The 19023-nt window shown below is 46.0% G+C and overlaps 1 protein-coding gene across 3 annotated transcripts in view; it reads left to right on the top strand.

The window, feature by feature from the left end:
* The window catches only part of PLXNB1 (plexin B1), a 133546-nt gene that overhangs the window by 95173 nt on the left and 19350 nt on the right, over window positions 1-19023 (top strand). For all 3 annotated transcript variants that reach the window (XM_073569683.1, XM_073569682.1, XM_073569684.1), the window contains 13 exons: window positions 3331-3459; window positions 4531-4631; window positions 5894-6026; window positions 6245-6401; window positions 6567-6675; window positions 7039-7147; window positions 7340-8254; window positions 10514-10642; window positions 10733-10855; window positions 11592-11685; window positions 11767-11933; window positions 12161-12312; window positions 12397-12502. In XM_073569683.1, the coding sequence (XP_073425784.1) occupies window positions 3331-3459; window positions 4531-4631; window positions 5894-6026; window positions 6245-6401; window positions 6567-6675; window positions 7039-7147; window positions 7340-8254; window positions 10514-10642; window positions 10733-10855; window positions 11592-11685; window positions 11767-11933; window positions 12161-12312; window positions 12397-12502 (2424 nt within the window). The remainder of the gene's footprint in view (window positions 1-3330; window positions 3460-4530; window positions 4632-5893; window positions 6027-6244; window positions 6402-6566; window positions 6676-7038; window positions 7148-7339; window positions 8255-10513; window positions 10643-10732; window positions 10856-11591; window positions 11686-11766; window positions 11934-12160; window positions 12313-12396; window positions 12503-19023) is intronic.

Here is a 19023-nt window from a genome sequence, read left to right as displayed (position 1 = left end):
ACAATACTGCCTATTGGGGACCTGTGCCTGCCTATTGGGGACCTGTGCTGCCTATAGGGAACAGTGCTGCCTATTATGAACCTGTGCTGCCTATTGGGGACCTGTGCAGTGCTGCCTACTAGGGACCTGTGCCTGCCTATTGGGGACCTGTGCAGTGCTGCCTAGGCTATTAGGGACCTGTGCCTGCCTACTAGGGACCTGTGCCTGCTATTGGGGACCTGTGCCTGCCTACTAGGGACCTGTGCCTGCCTATTGGGGACCAGTGCTGCCTATTGGGGACCAGTGCTGCCTATTGGGGACCAGTGCTGCCTATTGGGGACCAGTGCTGCCTATTGGGGACCAGTGCTGCCTATTGGGGACCAGTGCTGCCTATTGGGGACCAATGCTGCCTATTGGGGACCAATGCTGCCTATAGGGAACAGTGATGCCTATTATGGACCTGTGCTGCCTATATGGAACAATACTGCCTATTGGGGACCTGTTCCTGCCTATTGGGGACCAATGCTGCCTATTGGGGACCAATGCTGCCTATTGGGGACCAGTGCTGCCTATTATGGACCTGTGCTGCCTATATGGAACAATACTGCCTATTGGGGACCTGTGCCTGCCTATTGGGGACCTGTGCTGCCTATAGGGAACAATGCTGCCTATTGGGGACCTGTGCTGCCTATTATGGACCTGTGCTGCCTATTATGGACCTGTGCTGCCTATAGGGAACAGTGCTGCCTATTATGGACCTGTGCTGCCTATAGGGAACAATGCTGCCTATTGGGGACCTGTGCCTGCCTATTGGGGACCATTCCAATTTATGCTTGAACCATAGGATGCACTTGGTCACCCATAATGCCGAAATAATCGCGGCTGTTAATTCTTCCATGAAGGGATATCATTGGCCCGGCGGCTCTCCACGAACTAGCACCCCAGATCATCACAGAACCTCCACCATGTTTTACTGTTGGGAGAAGGCAGTCTGGATGGAATGCTTCTTTCGGCTGTCTCCAAACGTACACTCGGCCGGAGGTCGGAAATAGGGTAAAAGATGATTCATCTGAGAATATCACACGTTTCCACTGCTCGAGGGACCAATTCTGGAGGTTTCTACACCACTCTAAACGCTTGGAAACATTTGTCATTGACAGCAGCGGTTTTCTAATTGCAGCTCTTCCGTGGATTCCAGATTTGTGCCGCTCCCGACGAACTGTTTTCGTGGAAACTGGGTTCTGTAGGTATTCATTGAGCTCAGGAGTGATTTTCGGAGCCGTGGTCTTGCGATACTCTCTCACAATTCGCTTTAGAGTCTGACGGTCTCTGTCAACTGCGACTTTCGGCCGGACCTGTGCTTTGCTGCGGACGTTTTTCCTTCTCTTTCAAGCGCAGTCATTACTTTGGAGACAGTACCTCTTGACACGCCAAGCATTCGGGCACTTTCTGTTACACTAGCGCCTGCCATACGAGCACCAACAATTTGGCCTCTTTGAAAATCCGAGAGGTCTGCCATTGGTATCAGGTTCTCATCAATGTTCTTACAATTCTGCAAAACAAATAGTTAATTTACATACACATATCACATAACACAAATAATCAACTACAAGACATTACCATATGTCACGGTTTGCATGTTTAACATGTTCGAAGACTATGATGCCAAAACGTTAGGTGTTTCCATTATTTTGTCCAACCTCTTTGCCGCTCTGCCCTGAAGGCCAGCATCCCGGAGTCACCTCTTCACTGTAGACGTTGACACTGGCGTTTTGCCTGTACTATTTAATGAAGCTTCCAGTTGAGGACCAGTGAGGCATCGATTTCTCAAACTACAGACTCTAATGTACTTGTCTTGTTGCTCAGTTGTGCAGCGGGGCCTCCCACTTCTCTTTCTACTCTGGTTAGAGCCTGTTTGTGCTCTCCTCTGAAGGGAGTAGTACACACCGCTGTAGGAAATCTTCAGTTTCTTGGCAATTTCCCGCATGGAATAGCCTTCATTTCTAAGAACAAGAATAGACTGTCGAGTTTCACTTGAAAGTTTTTTTTTTTTTCTGGCCATTTTGAGAGTTTAATGGAACCAACAAATGTAATGCTCCAGATTCTCAACTAGCTCATAGGAAGGTCCGGTTTATAGCTTCACTAATCAGCCAAACTGTTTTCAGCTGTGCTAACATACTTGCACAAGGGTTTTCAAGGGTATTCTAGCCATCCATTAGCCTTCTCACACGGTTATCAAACACAAAGTACTATAAGAAAGCTGGAGTGATGATTGTTGGAAATGGGCCTCTATACCCCTATGAAGATATTGTGTTACAAACCAGATGTTTGCAGCTAGAATAGTCAATGACCACTATGTATAGAGTGTATTTCTGAATCATTTAATGTTGGCTTCAATGGAAAAAAAACTGTGCTTTTCTTTCAAAAATAAGGAAATTTCTAAGTGACCCTAAACTTTTGAATGGTAGTGTGTATGTATATTATTATAAATTATGTAATATATTATTGTACTGTTATTATATAATAGTATATTATATACTTCGGCGGGGACATACACAAGAACCCTAGGCCACCAACAATAGCTTAGTGCATATGAATTTCCCATAGGAGCTGTATAAATCTGCTTGTGGTGAGCTCCCCCTAGTGGTGGCTTCAGATAAGCAAAACTTTTACCAGGTAACCTGCTACTTTCCACAATATTCATATTTTGTTTTTAATTTTTTTTTTTAAGCTGACTTGTGGAACCAGAGATATGAGCCTTTTTATTTAGTGCTAATATTTTATAGTCTTTACCAAAGAGGCGTAGCTCACAGGATCCTCTGGGGCGTGGCTTTAGTCTGCTTTGCACCGCTTTTTTGGTTAAAACTGGAACTGTATGGTGGATTTAAAAAAGTGAAAATTCAGGGGAGCAGCATGAATAAAATAAGAACAAAAAATTACGCTTTTCACCTGGGGACAGATCGTCTTTTGAGTTGCTGGATCAGTTTTGTACTTCTTCTAGGTTAGGTCTGCAAATCCCAGACCAAGTAAAGTCTAGAAAATTGGGAACCAAGTCATTAAATTTTTTTAGTTTAAATTACTATTTTCTTTTTTTTATTTTTGGGGGGAGAGGTTGGTAGATTGAGTAATAAAACTGTAGTCTGTAACCATGGAGTTTCATCTGTCTTCACAAGGAGCTGTGCACACACAACGGATCACGTTTCGTCAATGTTGCCTAATAGTCTTTGTTGATTCCGTGCTTTGTCTTATATTCAGGCGGCTTCTATATAATGTAAATGTTATTATTGATTACTGTACAGTACAAATATCCGTCACTAGCGCAGCGTTCACACTGCGACTCACTGTTTTCAGGTCTACCTTGGGGGTAACAACGATGCCCGGCACTATGCCAGCGTGCCCACACAGTCCAACACTGCGGTGTCTGCAGACCTGTTGTTTGATCAGCCCGAAAAACATCTGTACGTCATGACTGAGTCCACGGTAAGGAAAGCGGAGGTCTGGGACCCACCAACATGAGGAGGTCACAGCCAAGGGATCAATGAGTCCTAATAGTCAAGAGATATTCTAGCTTTATGGCAGCTACATGGACGATAGGAATCTGAAGACTGGAGATGTTCATTGACTTTTATGGGAAAGTGCTCTGTGACCTGTGCAGAGATCATTGTTCACGAGGGGGAGGAGGTGAGCTGTGATATCACCTGTTGTGAATGGTGGATCCTGTGTTATCTACTTTATATAGAGGTGTTATCAGGCATTGTACAGGAGGAGGAGGTGAGCTATGACATCACCTATGGTGAATGATGGATCCTGTGTTATCTACTGTATATAGAGGTGTTATCCATCATTGTACAGGAGGAGGAGGTGAGCTGTGACATTTATTGTGAATGGTGGATCCTGTGTTATCTACATACAGTCATGTGAAAAACTAAGTACACCCTTTTTGAATGCTATGGTTTTACATTATCAGGACATTAAAATAAGAAACCTCTTTTCCTTAGAAGGTTCTTAGATGAGCTAAAGCAGGTGAACAACAACACATGACAGTGTGAAAAATTAAGTACCCCCTTACCGCTTCCAGTAAATTAGCAGGATGAGTAGCAGCCACATTCTGTACATTAGCCTTTCTTACTCGTTCAGCAGTGACTGTGACCTCCCCTATAAGAGCAGAAGTTTGGGCAGTCTGCTGCTCTGGAGCCTTCAGATACGTTAATAAAGAATTCTTGTTGGTGTCTTTCCTCCTTCTGTCCTGATATGTAACACCATAGATTTTAAACAGGGTGTACTTACTTTTTCTGATGACTGTGCTAACGTTCATTGTAATTTTGGAATGATTGCTGGGAAGTGACCTGCAGAACATTAAGGATCAGCCAATAATGAGGGAAAATGCAAGCACGGTAAATAGTGACATGGCCGGTGACTGGCACAGCAGGGGACGTTGGGGGTGAAGCTCTCGCCTCTGGTGGCGTCCGTTTACCTCCCTTCCTTATATATTATGGACACCCCTGTATTCCATTGTTCTCAGTGCTGAACATTCTGAATTCTTACCTTTAGGTGACAAAGTTGCCACTTTCTGAATGTTCCCAACACAGGGATTGCACCTCGTGCCTCACCGCACGAGATCCCTACTGCGGCTGGTGCGTTCTCCATGGAAAGTAAGTTTCTCACGTAATTCGGTTAAAAAAAATATATCTGCACACAGGGTGCCATAAATTTTGGACTCTTTCCTATGCAGAAGAAACCCCCACAAAGCTGGAGGGTGCAGTGGGGTCCATTAAATGACCTTAAAGGAACATGAACTCTCAAAATGAATGTTTAAATTAGCCAAGGGGGTGGAGTTTAGGGATTAGTGCAGACAGGGCAGAGGGGGAAGGCACCTTCTGCAGCCAGTTGTCTTACCATGAGGAGGAGGGGAGACGGCGCTGATTTGCTGAGACCCCTAGAGACGATTTCTTGATCTATTTCTCAGTTTTATATATAAAAGAGAAAAAATAAGATCAAAATAGGAGGCGATTATGGAAATGAAAAGAGAAATGTGACATATGCTCCTTTTTATCAAAGGAAGCTCATGATGCGACACAGCCTTTCTTTTCTTCTGCAGCGTCCACTACTGGTCATATTTAGTATTGCATGACGTCCATAAGTCTTAATAGGTTATTTAATCGGGAGTGTGCTAATGGGACACCAACTCTTAAAGAATAATTACACTTTTATTTTTTTTATCATTTTGTCCAGCATGGAAAGTTATGAAACTTTGCAAATCACTTAAATAGGGCATTTGTCTTCATTCATTTAAAAACAACAACAAAAAAAAATGCATGTAAGTGGCTTCCAAATCCCGGCTTTTATTTTCCTGCCTTCACCTGCATTGATATCTGCATTTACTCCTTTGGAGTACAGATGCTGGCAGTGATGTGGCAGCACCTGGCTCCTGAGGAAAAGCTGCTGCCGCTGCATGAGATTGTGCTGAAAAGCAGAAAACACAGCGGAGGAGATCGAGGCTGACCCATCAATGCCATCATTTGTACTCCAAAGGAGTACATGTTGGTATCAAGGCTGCAAATAGACTAGAGAAAAGATGGGGTTTGGAAGCCACTTACATGAAATGTTTTGTTGTTTTTTTGTTTTTTTACAGGAATGAAAGCGAATCTGCTAATAAAATGATTTGAAAAGTTTCACAACTTTCCATGTTGGGCAAATTTATTAAGAATATGAAAGTTTAGTTTCTCTTTGTCTAAAAAGTCAAATAGAGAGTGAAGGTTTAGCTTTTCTATCAAGTCCTAAGAACTTGATCTCGTTCATCTGTCAGAGGAAAACCCTCCACAAACTTTTTTTGAAAGTTTAATCAAAACTCTTCTGGTTAAAGTGGCATGTGCCATCTTCCTCTAATTTCCTCCTGCCTCTTCACCTGCCGTAGATGTAGCCGGAGGTACGAGTGTCTACGTTCAGGAGAGAAGAATCAGTGGCTTTGGGCTCATGATGACGATCAGCGCTGCCTGACTGTGCAGTCCCTAAGTCCTGCCAATATCAGCAAGGAGGAGAAGAGAAATGTGAGTATCTGCTGGGGCACAGCTAGTGGGACTGTGGCAGGTGCCTCGGGTGGGGTATGCAGATACTAGGACAAGGCACCAAACTTAATCTTTGCCCCAAATTAAAGAAATCCAAGCTCTGACTCTGGTGTCTGATGGAACAGGAGGGTTGTCCTGTAGAACATCGCTCTTGGGTCCATCATCCGGGATGTGGTTAATTTCTCTGTCTGTGCTCACAGATCTTCCTGTCCATTCCTGACTTACCATCTCTGTATCAAGAAGAATCCTACTCCTGCTTCTTTGAGGACTTTGAGAGCCGAGCGATCAGAACGGAGACTGGCGTCATGTGTCCGTCTCCAGATCCCAGCAAAGCCCCAGTCATCAAAGCAGGAACAGGTCAGTGAGATCTTCATGTCTGGTGGATCTTGGAGCACTTCATCTGGTTGTGGACCAGTCATTGCCTGCAGAATCTCTCCCATCTCTTCCGCGCTTACTGAAGCCCCTGCTGTGTCCAGCACTGAACCTATAACCTGACCATACGACTCTGTGCTTTATTCACAGATCATGTGCGAGTTAGGCTGCAGCTCCAGTTTGGGGCCGTGACCATCACCACAGTGGACTTCATCTTCTACGACTGCACAGCTGTCGCCCAACTGTACAAAAGTGCCCCGTGAGTATGGAGTAAGAAACGGCCCGCCTCCATTGAGTATGGAGTACTGTTGGGAGTACGAAACGGCCCGCCTCCAGTCTGCTGAGCTCACTCCTCGGGGGACGGAACTGCCAAGGATGATGCTCCTCATAGGCAGATCATGGCCAAAATTGTTCCTGTTCACAAGGATTGGTTTCTACATGTAGGTCATATATTAGAATAATCTGGATATTTTAATCCTTGTGGGATGGAACAATTTGTGCTATCTTCTGCTATAGATAGATGGATAGGGGAGATGGGTTCTAGAGATATGTTAGATGATAGATATTAGTTTTTTCCTTGATTTGTATTATTTTTTCTGTTTTCTTTGTAAAATAATTTCAGGTGTCGGGGATGTGTGAGTAGTGAATGGGGATGTAACTGGTGCATTCACCAACATGTCTGCACCCATAAAGCCACATGTGAAGATGGGACAATTATTTACAATAAGTTTGTAAGTTTTTATCCACCTATCTATCCATCAATCGATCCATCTATTCAGTCATCTGTTCATTCATCCATCTATTCATCTGTTCGTTCATCCATCCTTCTATCCATCCATCCATCCCTCTATCTATCCATCCTCTGTCCATCCATCCCTCTATCTATCCATCCATATCTCATATCTATTTCTTTCTATCACTAGGCTCAGTTTCCGGTGCCAGAACCTTCTCCAACTCCAATGTTTGTACCAGAGCCAACAACTACAGCTATCCCTACCACTACGTTATTGATAACCACCCCTAGTCCTGTTCCCGAAACCACGACGATCACGACTCCGGCCACCACAACCCCTACTGTCATAGAAACCACACCTACACCAGCCCCTACCACTATACCGACCACCTTCATTGTCACGACCATAGTGACTACAACAGATGTCGCCACTACCCCTGAACCCACCACCATTGAACCCACCACCATTGAACCCACCACTGAGGAAACTACCCCAGAAAAAACAACTCTACCTCCAACAGAGGAGCCAACCAGCCTGCCAACTACCGTGCCCACCACCGTACCTTTAGATATTGTCACAACCCAGACTGTCTCAGATGGCTCCACACTCAAAGTCACTTCTGACATTGATATAACTGAAGAGGTTTGGACAACGGAGAGCCCCATCACCCCTCAGGACACTACGGTGCCCCCATTGGTCCAGGCACCTACCACAGTTGATACAGAGAATGAGATGACATGGGTGACGACCACCCTCCTGCCATCACCTGAAGAATTTACATCTGCCGCCCCTCCTATTCCAACCACTAACCACATACTCCGTGTTCCTTCCTTACCTGGCTTTCCTGACGACCTAGAAACTGAGTTTCCTTCCTCAGATGAGCCGCCCACCATAGTGATGGAAGAACGGAGTGAAGAAAGCTTGGATCATACTAAAGCCGATGACTGGGTAGACTCCACCAACATGGAAAACGATACGTCCTCCTTCTCAGCTTCCACCATCCTCTCCGGTGATGGGGACGTTGAGGGAGCATCTCCCCATTTTCCTGCTATTATTGAACCAGATTTGGATTACCAATTTGATGATCCAGGATTTTTAGAACTGGTAAGATTCCGAACTAATTTAGCCCCAACAGTCAAGATAAAATGGAAAGCAAGTGTCACTTTTTTACTGACGAGAGTTCATTTACTTACAAAAGAAATATAGTAAGCCCGTAAATCAGGTCCTTTCAGGGCAGATTTACCCCATAAATCATCAGAAAGTGACCTCTCGATTACATCAAGCTTTTATGCTAAATAATAACTAAACTTTTTTTTTTTTTTTTAATTATTTTATTTTTGATCAGTCTTTGCACAGTTTTGAGTTTTTGTTTCATGGCCGTTTCTTGCTTTCTTTTTACCCTGCTCTGAAAGTTCTGTTTTAGCAGCTGACTTCATGCGCTTGGAGTTGCTGATTTAAGCTGCAGCTCTTGCAAATGTGTCCATACCCCAATGTGAATGTCTTTGCTTCCCTCCCTGCTTGGAGACTTTTTGGACGTGTCTAATCATGGGGAAGGGGAACAAATTCTTGGTACAGCTACAGTTCAAATCAGATAAAGTAAGTGCATAAACAAGGCAGCTAAAAGGGAGAAAAGCGAGCAAAATAAGGTAATGGAGCATATTACGATTAAGATTCACAACTTTACTACGGCTGTCTTTGTTTAAAATCCGTAAATCCTTGTAGTTTTCACTTTAAGCTCTTGTTCACATACCATGTTTTTCGTTGCGTTTTTTCTTCCCAAGGAAAATCGGCAACGTGAATGAGGTTTCTGAAATTTTAAGCACACGTTCACAACTTTCATCTATCTCATAGTCTCTGGAGGACAGTCAACTCTGTTCATTGATTTTAGCCTACATGGTGCTCCCAGCTCTGACCACTGATTGATGCTGATCGGTGAAGGGTCCCTCTTCCAAAAAAAAAAAAAAAAAGAAAAAAAATTGTCCATTGACAATGGAGGAAGTCAATGCTAAGCTCATGGGAGCGCCTCCTCCTTTGGGTACGCACTTTATGGGTGCTGTTTAAATTTCAAAAAAAGTTTCTGAAGATTAAAGGCTGCTATAACATTTATAAGAGCGTCCTTGGTCATGGAGAGCTTGAGAAATTTGGGGTAAACGTGGGGCAAAAAAAAAAAAAATCAGTTTTGTGTTTAATTGATGCCCTGGCGCACAATGCCCCGTCTCCAGCTTGGCAGGGCCTCTGTGAAGAATTGTTAATGTATTGAGGGTTTTGCAGGGAAGCCAGCTGGCTCATGCTGAGCACAATTATGAGCTGGGACACATTATTTGAGATCTCTCTGGCATGCACGTCCCACTGCCGTGAAAACCTCCTGTGCTGCCAACGGAGCCAGCTGGCACAGAGCTGCCATGGCTGAGACAAGACACGGTGTTCAAGGGCAGTATCAGTGAGGCACCGTAAGTTCGTGCCTTCATGTACCTTGCAAAGTTGTTCCCTCTGCAGAGACCAAGGACTGTTGAAGCTTATGCCATGCATGTTACATCAGGATTGGCACAAATGCAGAACAGAGCTGATTCCTCTGCCCAGAATAGGACAAACACCCTGCACATGTGCTGGTTCTCTGCTGCATGAGGCTGGGGTCATTGATAGACCAGTGCATATTCCAGGCATATTAGACCTATCATATTAGTGTTACTCCAATTTAATCAGAAAAAAATATATATTCATTCATTTAAATATTTTATTGACACACAACTACACAATAAAAACTATAGCATAAAAATGAAAAATAAAAACAAAAAAAGCAAAGGGAGCCCGATCGGAGACATAAAGTAATAGCACTACAAAGGGTATCCACAAGATGGCAGAATACTGATAAGAAGTGATGATAACCGGTATGTATAGACCCATACTGATAGCCGCAAAATTTGTCCAATGCTGTGAGTTAGATATAGTGCAATGTAATGCACGCAGGTAAAATCAATAGTGAAGAGATAAAGATGCGTTATAACCAGACATACCCAAATAATAATAGAATGTGTCACCACATCGGCCTCTGCCTCAGACCCCAAAAACTGACCAAATATTTGGTTTCGTGGGACGAAACAGACTTTCTTTTTTTTTTTGGCATTTTTTTTTTTAAATCCCTGTATCATGTGCCATCTCCTTCCACACTTGTGGCCTGTAGGGGGCACTATCGATGGCTCATCGACTATAGTAGTTTGGTGCTCAATGATCTCTTTAATAACCCCCCCCCCCTCCCCCAATTATTTTACAAGTACCCAATCCGTTAGAAATCATAGTTGGTGATCATGTTATTGGTTATTGCAACTTTTTTGGAGAGCATAAGTTTTTTTTCTTTTTTTACAGAATAAAGAGGAGCTGTTTTGGGGTCCAGAGGCTTGTCCTTGCGTGCACAGTATTCAGAGTTCCTCTTTACTGCCCGTCAATGTGGAGCGTAAAATAACTTTAGTTGGGAAAAACTTCAACCATTACCAGGTAACTCCAACAACTTTAGGAAGTAATTGTTAGAGGGCAGTTTTGATCAATCTTGTAGCATTGACTTTCAGATATGTTCCTCTCCTCCAGGATTTCCAGTGGGATTACGATTGTGTCCTGATTCTGGAAGGCCGGACTCTGATAACAGATGCCTTTGTGGAAATGGATACTGCGGATGCATCCAATTATTACATCACATGCCAACTCCACCAAGTAAGAACCTCAGAAAACCAAAAATTGTGACGGGCAAAGAATGTTCTACCTGGGAAATGGGTTCCAAAACGATCAGCCGATATTATTCCTGGGGGTCTTGGTTCATAGAATCATACTAATTAGTAAAGAGGATGGGTGGAATCACCGTAGCTCGCTTTGTGCCTCATTGGAAGCCATTGACTATTGGAGGGCAAGCTGGTGGCCCATTACCGTTCCTTTTAATATGGACCATGGCAGTGCTTGTATCCGATTGGGACATGGCTGCTTTTTATCAGTGGTGGCCTAAGCTCTTGGACTGTCACCAATAACTTGTCTCCAAGAAAGGTCAGAATATATTATTACTTTTTTATTCTCCAATTAACATGCTTGTTTGGCTTGGCTTCCAGAAAATGACATCCAATGAGATTTGCCAAAATAGTCTCTCATCGGAATGTGAGTTTACCCCAAAAATTCCAATATTTATGGACAGCCTTACATTGGTGGTTACTCTTAAACGAAATGGGTCAACATGCTATCCAACTGGTTGGGACTAGTGATGAGCGAATGTGCTGGGATAAGGCATTATCTGAGCATGCTCGGGTGAGGAAGCCCCTCTTTGATGCCCATTTGCCCCTATAGATCATACGAACAGGATCGGCACTTTAAACCAAAGTATCGGGCCACTCATCAGTTACGGAGCAGCCCGTTGTGTGGCTGTCGCCTCGCCCTGTTCCATCACCCTCTGTTTTTGTTGCAGTACAGTTACTCCGCGCCGCAGCCAGAGTTCAATGCTCTGGTCTATGTGCAGAGAGAGCCGGACCTGCAGGTGGACAGTTACGAGGACCTCCATGGTACGTCCCGTGTGGTCCCTACTATGACTAGTTTCACTCCGCACAGAATATTGTAATCAATACCTTTTTTTCCCCCCTTAGTGACTCTGTATAACTGCTCGGTGGGACACGCTGACTGCAGCCGGTGTCAGACCGCCGACCCCAAATATAACTGTGTGTGGTGCGGAGGCGAGCACCCCAGCTGTATGTACCAAGAGTCCTGCACGGAGGAGGTTGAGGGGACGTGCCCTGCACCCCTTATCCATTCGGTATGGGAAGAACTTTTTTGAGTTACTTTACAACATATACAGTGGATGCAAAGAGCGTCTCTCGCTTTGGGCAAGACCCAGCACATTTTATTTAATGGAAAACTGTGTAATTCCTCCTTTCCCCCGCAGAGGCACTGTAGAGAAATTGAAATTTGAACCAAACTTTGTATTGTTTTCGTTAGTAACCCTATACATTGTATTGACCGTGATAGTTTGTTCTCTTTCAGATCGAGCCTCTTTCAGGTCCTGTGGACGGAGGGATGAGAATTACAATCACCGGCTCCAACTTAGGCCAAAAACTGGAAGACATTCTGGAAAGAATATCTGTGGCCAATATCCCTTGTAAGGTGGACATCACGAAATATGAGATTTCCAGCAGGTAACAAGATAAGTAATCTTTGACCATGAGGAAGACTCACTGGCTCTGGGATATCATTCCTGATCGTATCCATTGTCCTTACAGTATAGTTTGTGTAGCCGGGAAAAGCTGGTCGGAGAGATCCGGGCACGTCCTGGTGGAGGTTCCCGGAGGGCTACATGGAGTTTCCACCCAAGTTTTTACCTATCAGGTAATATGGCCTGGAAATGGAGACTCCTTTAGTGCTGCCACATCGCTGCTTTTTGGTTTTTCCCCTCTTTTCTTGCTCTTGCCCTTCTGTTGCCCATCCCCTATTACTATGTCTTCCCATCCTCTGCGCCTCTATTCCATTTTTTTCTAAAAAGTTCTTATACTGGTCATAGCAGGTTCAACAACTCTTGGTGTTTTCTCATGACCCCCCCCCCCAAAAAAAAAAAGATTAAAGGCAGTGGAATCCCCCCAATGTCAGAAGCCCAGGCGGCTGTTCTGGGGCCAGTAAGTTGGGGGTGGTCTGATGCCAAATATCCCATCCCCTCCCTGGGTCGTCCTCCCAGGGCTGTGGGGTACTCGGTACCGGGCCGGTCTCTCAGAGGGGATTGTCACAGCGGTGACCTGGTCCGTGGCCCTTGGAGCCCATGTAAAAGGTGTTGAGTTGGGAATAAAGTAAGTGATTCGTGACGCCACCTGTGGAGTTCGGCAAGGGAGTTGTTAAGCCAACGCTGCAGACAGATCCTCTGGGACAGATGGTGTAGTGCAGCAATGATGTTGTAGCCCTCCACAGGTAGGGCTGTTGGTCCCAGGGCAGTGTAGCGGAATGTTTAGATAGAGGGTGCATTGTTTGGCACAGAGATGTAGCAGTGCTGAGGATGTTGCAGGAAGGAGGCAAGGACACAACAGGGTGCAGTTTCTTTACCTTTACTTGGCAAATGCAGTCCATGGTCCTGGTTACAGATGGCACAGGAGCAGGCTAGCCTGGAAGCAACTCAGGGATCTCTCTATCAGATGGGTTGTGTAGTCTCCTTCCTAGCGTTGGCTTGAGGTACATGCAGTACAGAGTTACACTGAAATTCCTCCTTCTTAGGGGTGGATCACACATCCATTTTTTTGACCTTCGTCAAAATCCGGCGTTCTGGGAAAAAAAAAACGGATCCGCCATAGACTTGCATTAGTGGCTAAAGCGGATCCGTTTTTTCACACTTTGGCGGACGCCAAAAAACTGATGTGTGAAACAGGCCTTATTGTCTCTTAGAACTACCTCGTATGGCAGACAGCTGTGGCCCTCTATCCCTCTTGGCTCACCCGTCGCTGTTGTGCCTCCAAGTCTTAGTTGGGAATAGAGCATTTACAGCTTTCTAATCCTCTGGTTTCTGTTGCAGGACCTTCAGTATCCATACAACCGTGGAGACCAGGCTCCAGATCATGTGCTATCACCGGGAGGGAGCTCTTTTTCCTCAGCTCAACCTCCTGCTTCTTTCCACACGTCTACACTCGTTGCCCTCCTCACACTATTTCCCTTCCTGGCCCTCAGAGCGTGCTCCTCCCCCAATCCTGGTTCAGAGCTCCCTCTGCTGGCCTAAAGTGGGAACGTGTTGCATGTAAATGATTAACTGTTAGAGAAACCCTTCCTTGCTTCCAAGCATGACCACCCTCCCTGGAGGAAGGCAATGCCACTGTGGCGACCATGCTCCTGGGGGCACCACATTCCCCCCTAGTGCAAGTCAGCACTCCTGGGCTGATGAAAGAAAACATGAATAACATATAAACATGTAAACAGTATGAAGGTGACGAGATTCAAAAAGGAAAAATTTACAAAAAACAAAAATAGTCCTATGATGATATGTCCAAGCATCAATGTCCATGGTCCATTCCTGGGCAAATGGTGAACTATATACAAATTGGTGACCACACAAGTCCTGTGGTCCAATGTCAATTAAAACATGAAACAAGAACTTTAAAAAGGCTTCTTACAGATTACCTGTAGGCACAAAACTTGAGAACAGTTACATATATATATACAATTTCAACATTCACATAAACTTAGCTATATACAATATCTGACGGGTGGTATACCTTGTGTAGTACGGGTAGACCTGCGTAACACTGGTGTGACTGTGGATCTTACTGGTTGTCTAGTGCTAACTACTGGTGTAGTTAAACTAGGTAGTATTCTCCTACTGACTCTTAGTCTCACCATGGGTATGACAGATTCACCATTGGCAGGGCGAGGGTTCTCTGGCTCCACTGCTGGTGTGGCATCTGCTACCTGAACTTCCTGATTTTCAGAGTTCTCATGAGTCACTTCTTCTTGTACTACCAGTTGGGGAAATGTCAACACTGGCACCACTATAGCATCATTTACTTTAGTCCAATTTGCAGGGAATTCTCCAAGTATGGTGCTGACCTTTTCTTCTTCTATGGGTTGGACGTTATCTTGTTCTTCCATTCTTTCTCTTAACTGGTCAGGGCATAATTTCAAATGATCCCTTGATACTGCTGCTGAGGTTTCTCCTCCATCTTTACTAATAAGGCACACCTTGGTATTGTCAAAGTTTGAGGGTAGAATGGTGTAGGGTTCAGCTTCTCATTGGTCATCCAATTTATGAAGTCTTCTTTTCCTCTTGAGGACTTGTTCTCCTGGTGACAAGGGAACCGCAGGTGCATGCTGATTGTAGTTCCTCTCTTGTTTTTGTCTTGCCGGAGCTAGACTCTTTTCCACACACTCTTGTACTCTTCTGTACTGTTGCTGCCTCTCTGTATCCCAGTCAGCATCTGGTGATGTCACTTCAGGTGTCAGGACTCCCATATGCAAATCAATAGGCAGTTTACCAGGCCTCGGTCTCATTAAGTAGGCTGGAGTGCAGTTGGTGGAATTCACAGGAATGTGGTTGTAGAGGTCTACCAGATCTGGCAACTTTTCTGGCCACAGATTCCTCTCTTCCAAAGGCAAGGTCTTCAGCAGGTCGATCACCACCTGGTTCATCTTCTCACACATGCCATTGGTCTGTGGGTGGTACGGTGTTGTCCGGATCTTCTTACAACCATACAAGTTACAGAATTCCTGGAACACTTCTGCCTCAAAGGCGGGACCTTGATCTGTCAGTACTTGCTCAGGATATCCATGTGGTCTACAGAAGTGCTGTTGGAATGCTCTGGCTGCTGTCCTGGCTGTTTGATCTTTGACAGGCACAACTACCAGGAATCTTGAGTAGTGGTCAACGATGGTAAGAGCATAGATGTAGCCTGACCGGCTTGGGACCAACTTCACATGGTCCAGGGCAACCAACTCGAGTGACTGCTTGGTTATTATTGGCTGTAGAGGAGCTCTCTGGCTGTTTCGATCCTTTCTGCGCAGGTTACATTGTCCACACTCTCTGCACCACTTTTCAATGGCTTTTCTCATACCAGCAAAGTAAAATCTCTCCCGGAGCAATGTGGGTCGCCCTCCGGGGCCGTGGGGTACTCTGTACCGGGCCGGTGTCAGGGGAATGTGTCACAGCAGCGGTGACCTGGTCCGTGACCCTGGGCGCCCAAAAAATCAATGGGAGTTTGTATTGTAGTTTAAGTGGAATAGTTCGTGACGCCACCTGTGGTGTTCGGCAAGTGCGATGTTAGGTCGACGCTGCATGCGGATCCTCTGGGGCTGGTGGTGTGTTGCAGCATAGATGGTGTAGCTCCCCACAGGTGAAGCTGTAGCCCCAGGGCCGTGTAGTTGCAATGGATGAGGAGAGGCGCAGTCGGTGTAAAGGATGGTACCCAGATGTAGCGGTGCTGAGCGGGTTGGCGCAAGAATGAATGGAGGACACCAGGGCTTGTAGTTCCAAAGCTTTACTCACAGTCTGCGGTACACAAGGGTGCCTGCCTCCTGGCCGTGTCCTCCGGGTCAGAAACTCAGTCAACCTCCAGGCAAGATGGAACGCTCCCCTCCAACACTCTGCCAACATGTACCTTCCTGAACGACTCCTCTATAGCACCTTAAAGTGTGAAGATCTCCTAGTACTGAGTTACACTGGAGTTCCTCCTGACTGATGTTCCCAAGAACTCTACTTGTACGGCAGACAGCTGTAGCCTGCTTCGGGGACCCCCCTCTCCTGAGTCCGGCCCTCTATCCAGTTGCTGTTGTGCCTCAAGTCTTAAATGGGAGTAGTGCATTTACAGCCAACTACTCCACCGGTGTCTGCTGCAGAATCATAAGTGTCCATACAACCTTGGGGACCGGGCCCCGGCCTTGAGCTGAGAACCTATAGGCAGGGTTCCTCTTCCAACCCAAGTTCTCTCTGTTCTCCTTACTCCTTCGTTCCGTACTTGTCTTTCTCTCTCTTATGGAAGCTTAGGTTTCAGTTCAACGTCTTTCTCCTTCCTTTCCCTTCCCGTGCCAGCTGGCTCAGATCACTGAGGCAGCTGCAGCACTCCTTCCTCCATCCCTTCTTCCAGGGATCCTCACTCCTGTCTGAGTGACTTCCTACCCGACTGACCTTCTGTCAGACTGACCTGTCATCCTACACTTTCCCACTCTTTTTATGTATCTTAACTCCACCCACCTCCCAGCACGTCCAGTGTTCCAAGCAGGGAACCACCAAAGGTGCTCTGCTACTTTCTAAGCACTGAGCCGCAATGTGGTTGTGCAGAACTACCCTGTTGTGTGGGGTGCGAGTGTTGGAGTGTGGAAAGTGTGGAAAGGAGTTCCCACCTTACCTGGATAGTGGGGCACTACACCTTTAGGAGAAGGTGCAGTACCTCTGTGGCGACCGAGACTCAGGGGCGCCACAAATGCTTCCAACTTCTTCCATCCGAAGTGTCCAGCTCCATTGTGGTATGCTTCCAAGACCATTGATGCCTCTCTCTTCGGAACTACCACCTGCCAGACCAGCTCATGAGTGCGGGCATTGATACTCCTCCGACACAGCTTTCCTTCATAAATGAACAGCTGACCTCTTTCCTTCCACAACTGCTGGGTTTCTTCAGGAGCATTCGACTCTGGGCGTGAGTCAGCTTGTGACAATAGCTCCTTCACCAGGCGGACTGCGGGGTCACTATCCTGCGTTTCTGCCCAGTCGTGATGGGGCAGTGGGTTTAGGGTGACCTCTTTCAAGCCAGACCTTCTGTTTCTCACTCCTTGAGCACTTTAGGCTGCAATTGGCCGGTGGAAGGGAGGTAACTCTATTTCTTCAAGAGCCTCAGGGTCTTCTCCTGCATCTGGCAGATTAGGCATTCTGGACAGCGCATCAGCATTGGCATTCTTGTGCCCTGCCCAGTACTTGATGGTAAACTCATAGTTAAACAGCCAAGCCATCCATCGCTGTTCCAGTGCACCTAGTCTTGCAGTGTCCAAGTGAGTCAACGGGTTGTTGTCCGAGAAGATGGTAAACTTGGCTGAAGCTAGGTAATGCTTGAATCTTTCAGTCACAGCCCAGACTATGGCGAGGAACTCCAGCTTGAAGGAACTGTAGTTGTCTGAGTTCCTTTCAGTAGGATGAAGCTTCCTGCTGGCGTAGGAGATCACCCTTTCTTTGCCATTCTGTACCTGTGACAGTACTGCTCCAAGTCCCACGTTGCTGGCATCAGTATACAACACAAATGGTTTGTCATAATCTGGGTAGGCCAGAACTTCATCTCGTGTGAGAGCCATCTTCAGTCGAGTGAAGGATCTCTCCAGCTCCTCAGTCCATTCAAATGTGGAACTCTTCTGTTTGGCTTTCTTGGACTGTCCCACCAGAAGATTTTGCATCGGAGTGGCTATTTCAGTGAAGTCTTTTGATGAACCTTCGGTAGTAGCCTACCAACCCGAGGAATTGGCGTACTTCATGGAGGTTGCTGGTCTTCGGCCAGTCCCGGGTGACTGTGACTTTGTCAGGCTCTGGTGCCACACCTTCTGCACTCACTACATGACCGAGGTACTGTACCTTGGGCTTCAGGAGGTGGCATTTGGAAGGCTTCACCTTTAGGCCAAAATTGGACAAGGCTTCAAACACCTCAGCCAGGTGCTCCAGATGATCTTCATAGGTCTTGGAGAAAACAATGACATCATCAAGGTACAACAGGACTGTCTCAAAGTTCATGTGTCCCAGGCAGCACTCCATCAGCCTTTGAAATGTTCCTGGGGCAATGCAGAGCCAGAATGGCATGTAGATGAACTCACAGAGACCCATTGAGGTGGTAAATGCTGTTTTCTCCTTGTCTGCCTCTGCCACTGGAACCTGCCAATACCCACTAGTGAGATCTAAGGTGGAAAAGTAGTTAGCAGTTTTAAAGGGAAGGTGCCGTGTTTTTTCATAATTTAATGTAAAAAAGAAAATAGTATAAAAAGATATTGTCCCCTAAGCTTGACTCAGTGGTGTGTATGGATTTTTTTTTTTTTGTAGTAATGCAGCCACTGGGGGCTGCCATCTTACCTCTCTGGCTGCTGAACGACACTTTCCATGCCCATTTACGGCAGTTCCTGGGCATAAGAGACAATAGTCGGCTGCCGACCCTATCTCTTTCATTGCAGCTGCATCAGGAGTGAACTGGGCACGCCTCTGTGGGCAGCTCAATTCACAGCTGTAGGTGTGGCCAGGTGCCATCTTATTAGAGCCCAGTGCTTTTCTTTTAGCTTCATTTACACTCCATTGCAAGCCCTGGATGCTGTACTGTTCCAGCATAACAGGGCTTGGATGTTCGCTCTGCACATACCAGCTGTAGGAGAGGAACCAGGACGAGCTGCTGGAGACCGAGCTGCTCTTTCCAAACACCCGA

The sequence above is a fragment of the Dendrobates tinctorius genome, unplaced genomic scaffold (assembly GCF_039654945.1).
Source record: "Dendrobates tinctorius isolate UK_male_01 unplaced genomic scaffold, ASM3965494v1 ptg000027l, whole genome shotgun sequence".
Lineage (NCBI taxonomy): Eukaryota > Metazoa > Chordata > Amphibia > Anura > Dendrobatidae > Dendrobates > Dendrobates tinctorius.
The sequence above is the reverse complement of the archived record's forward strand: the minus strand, read 5'-3'. Positions and strand labels throughout refer to the sequence as shown.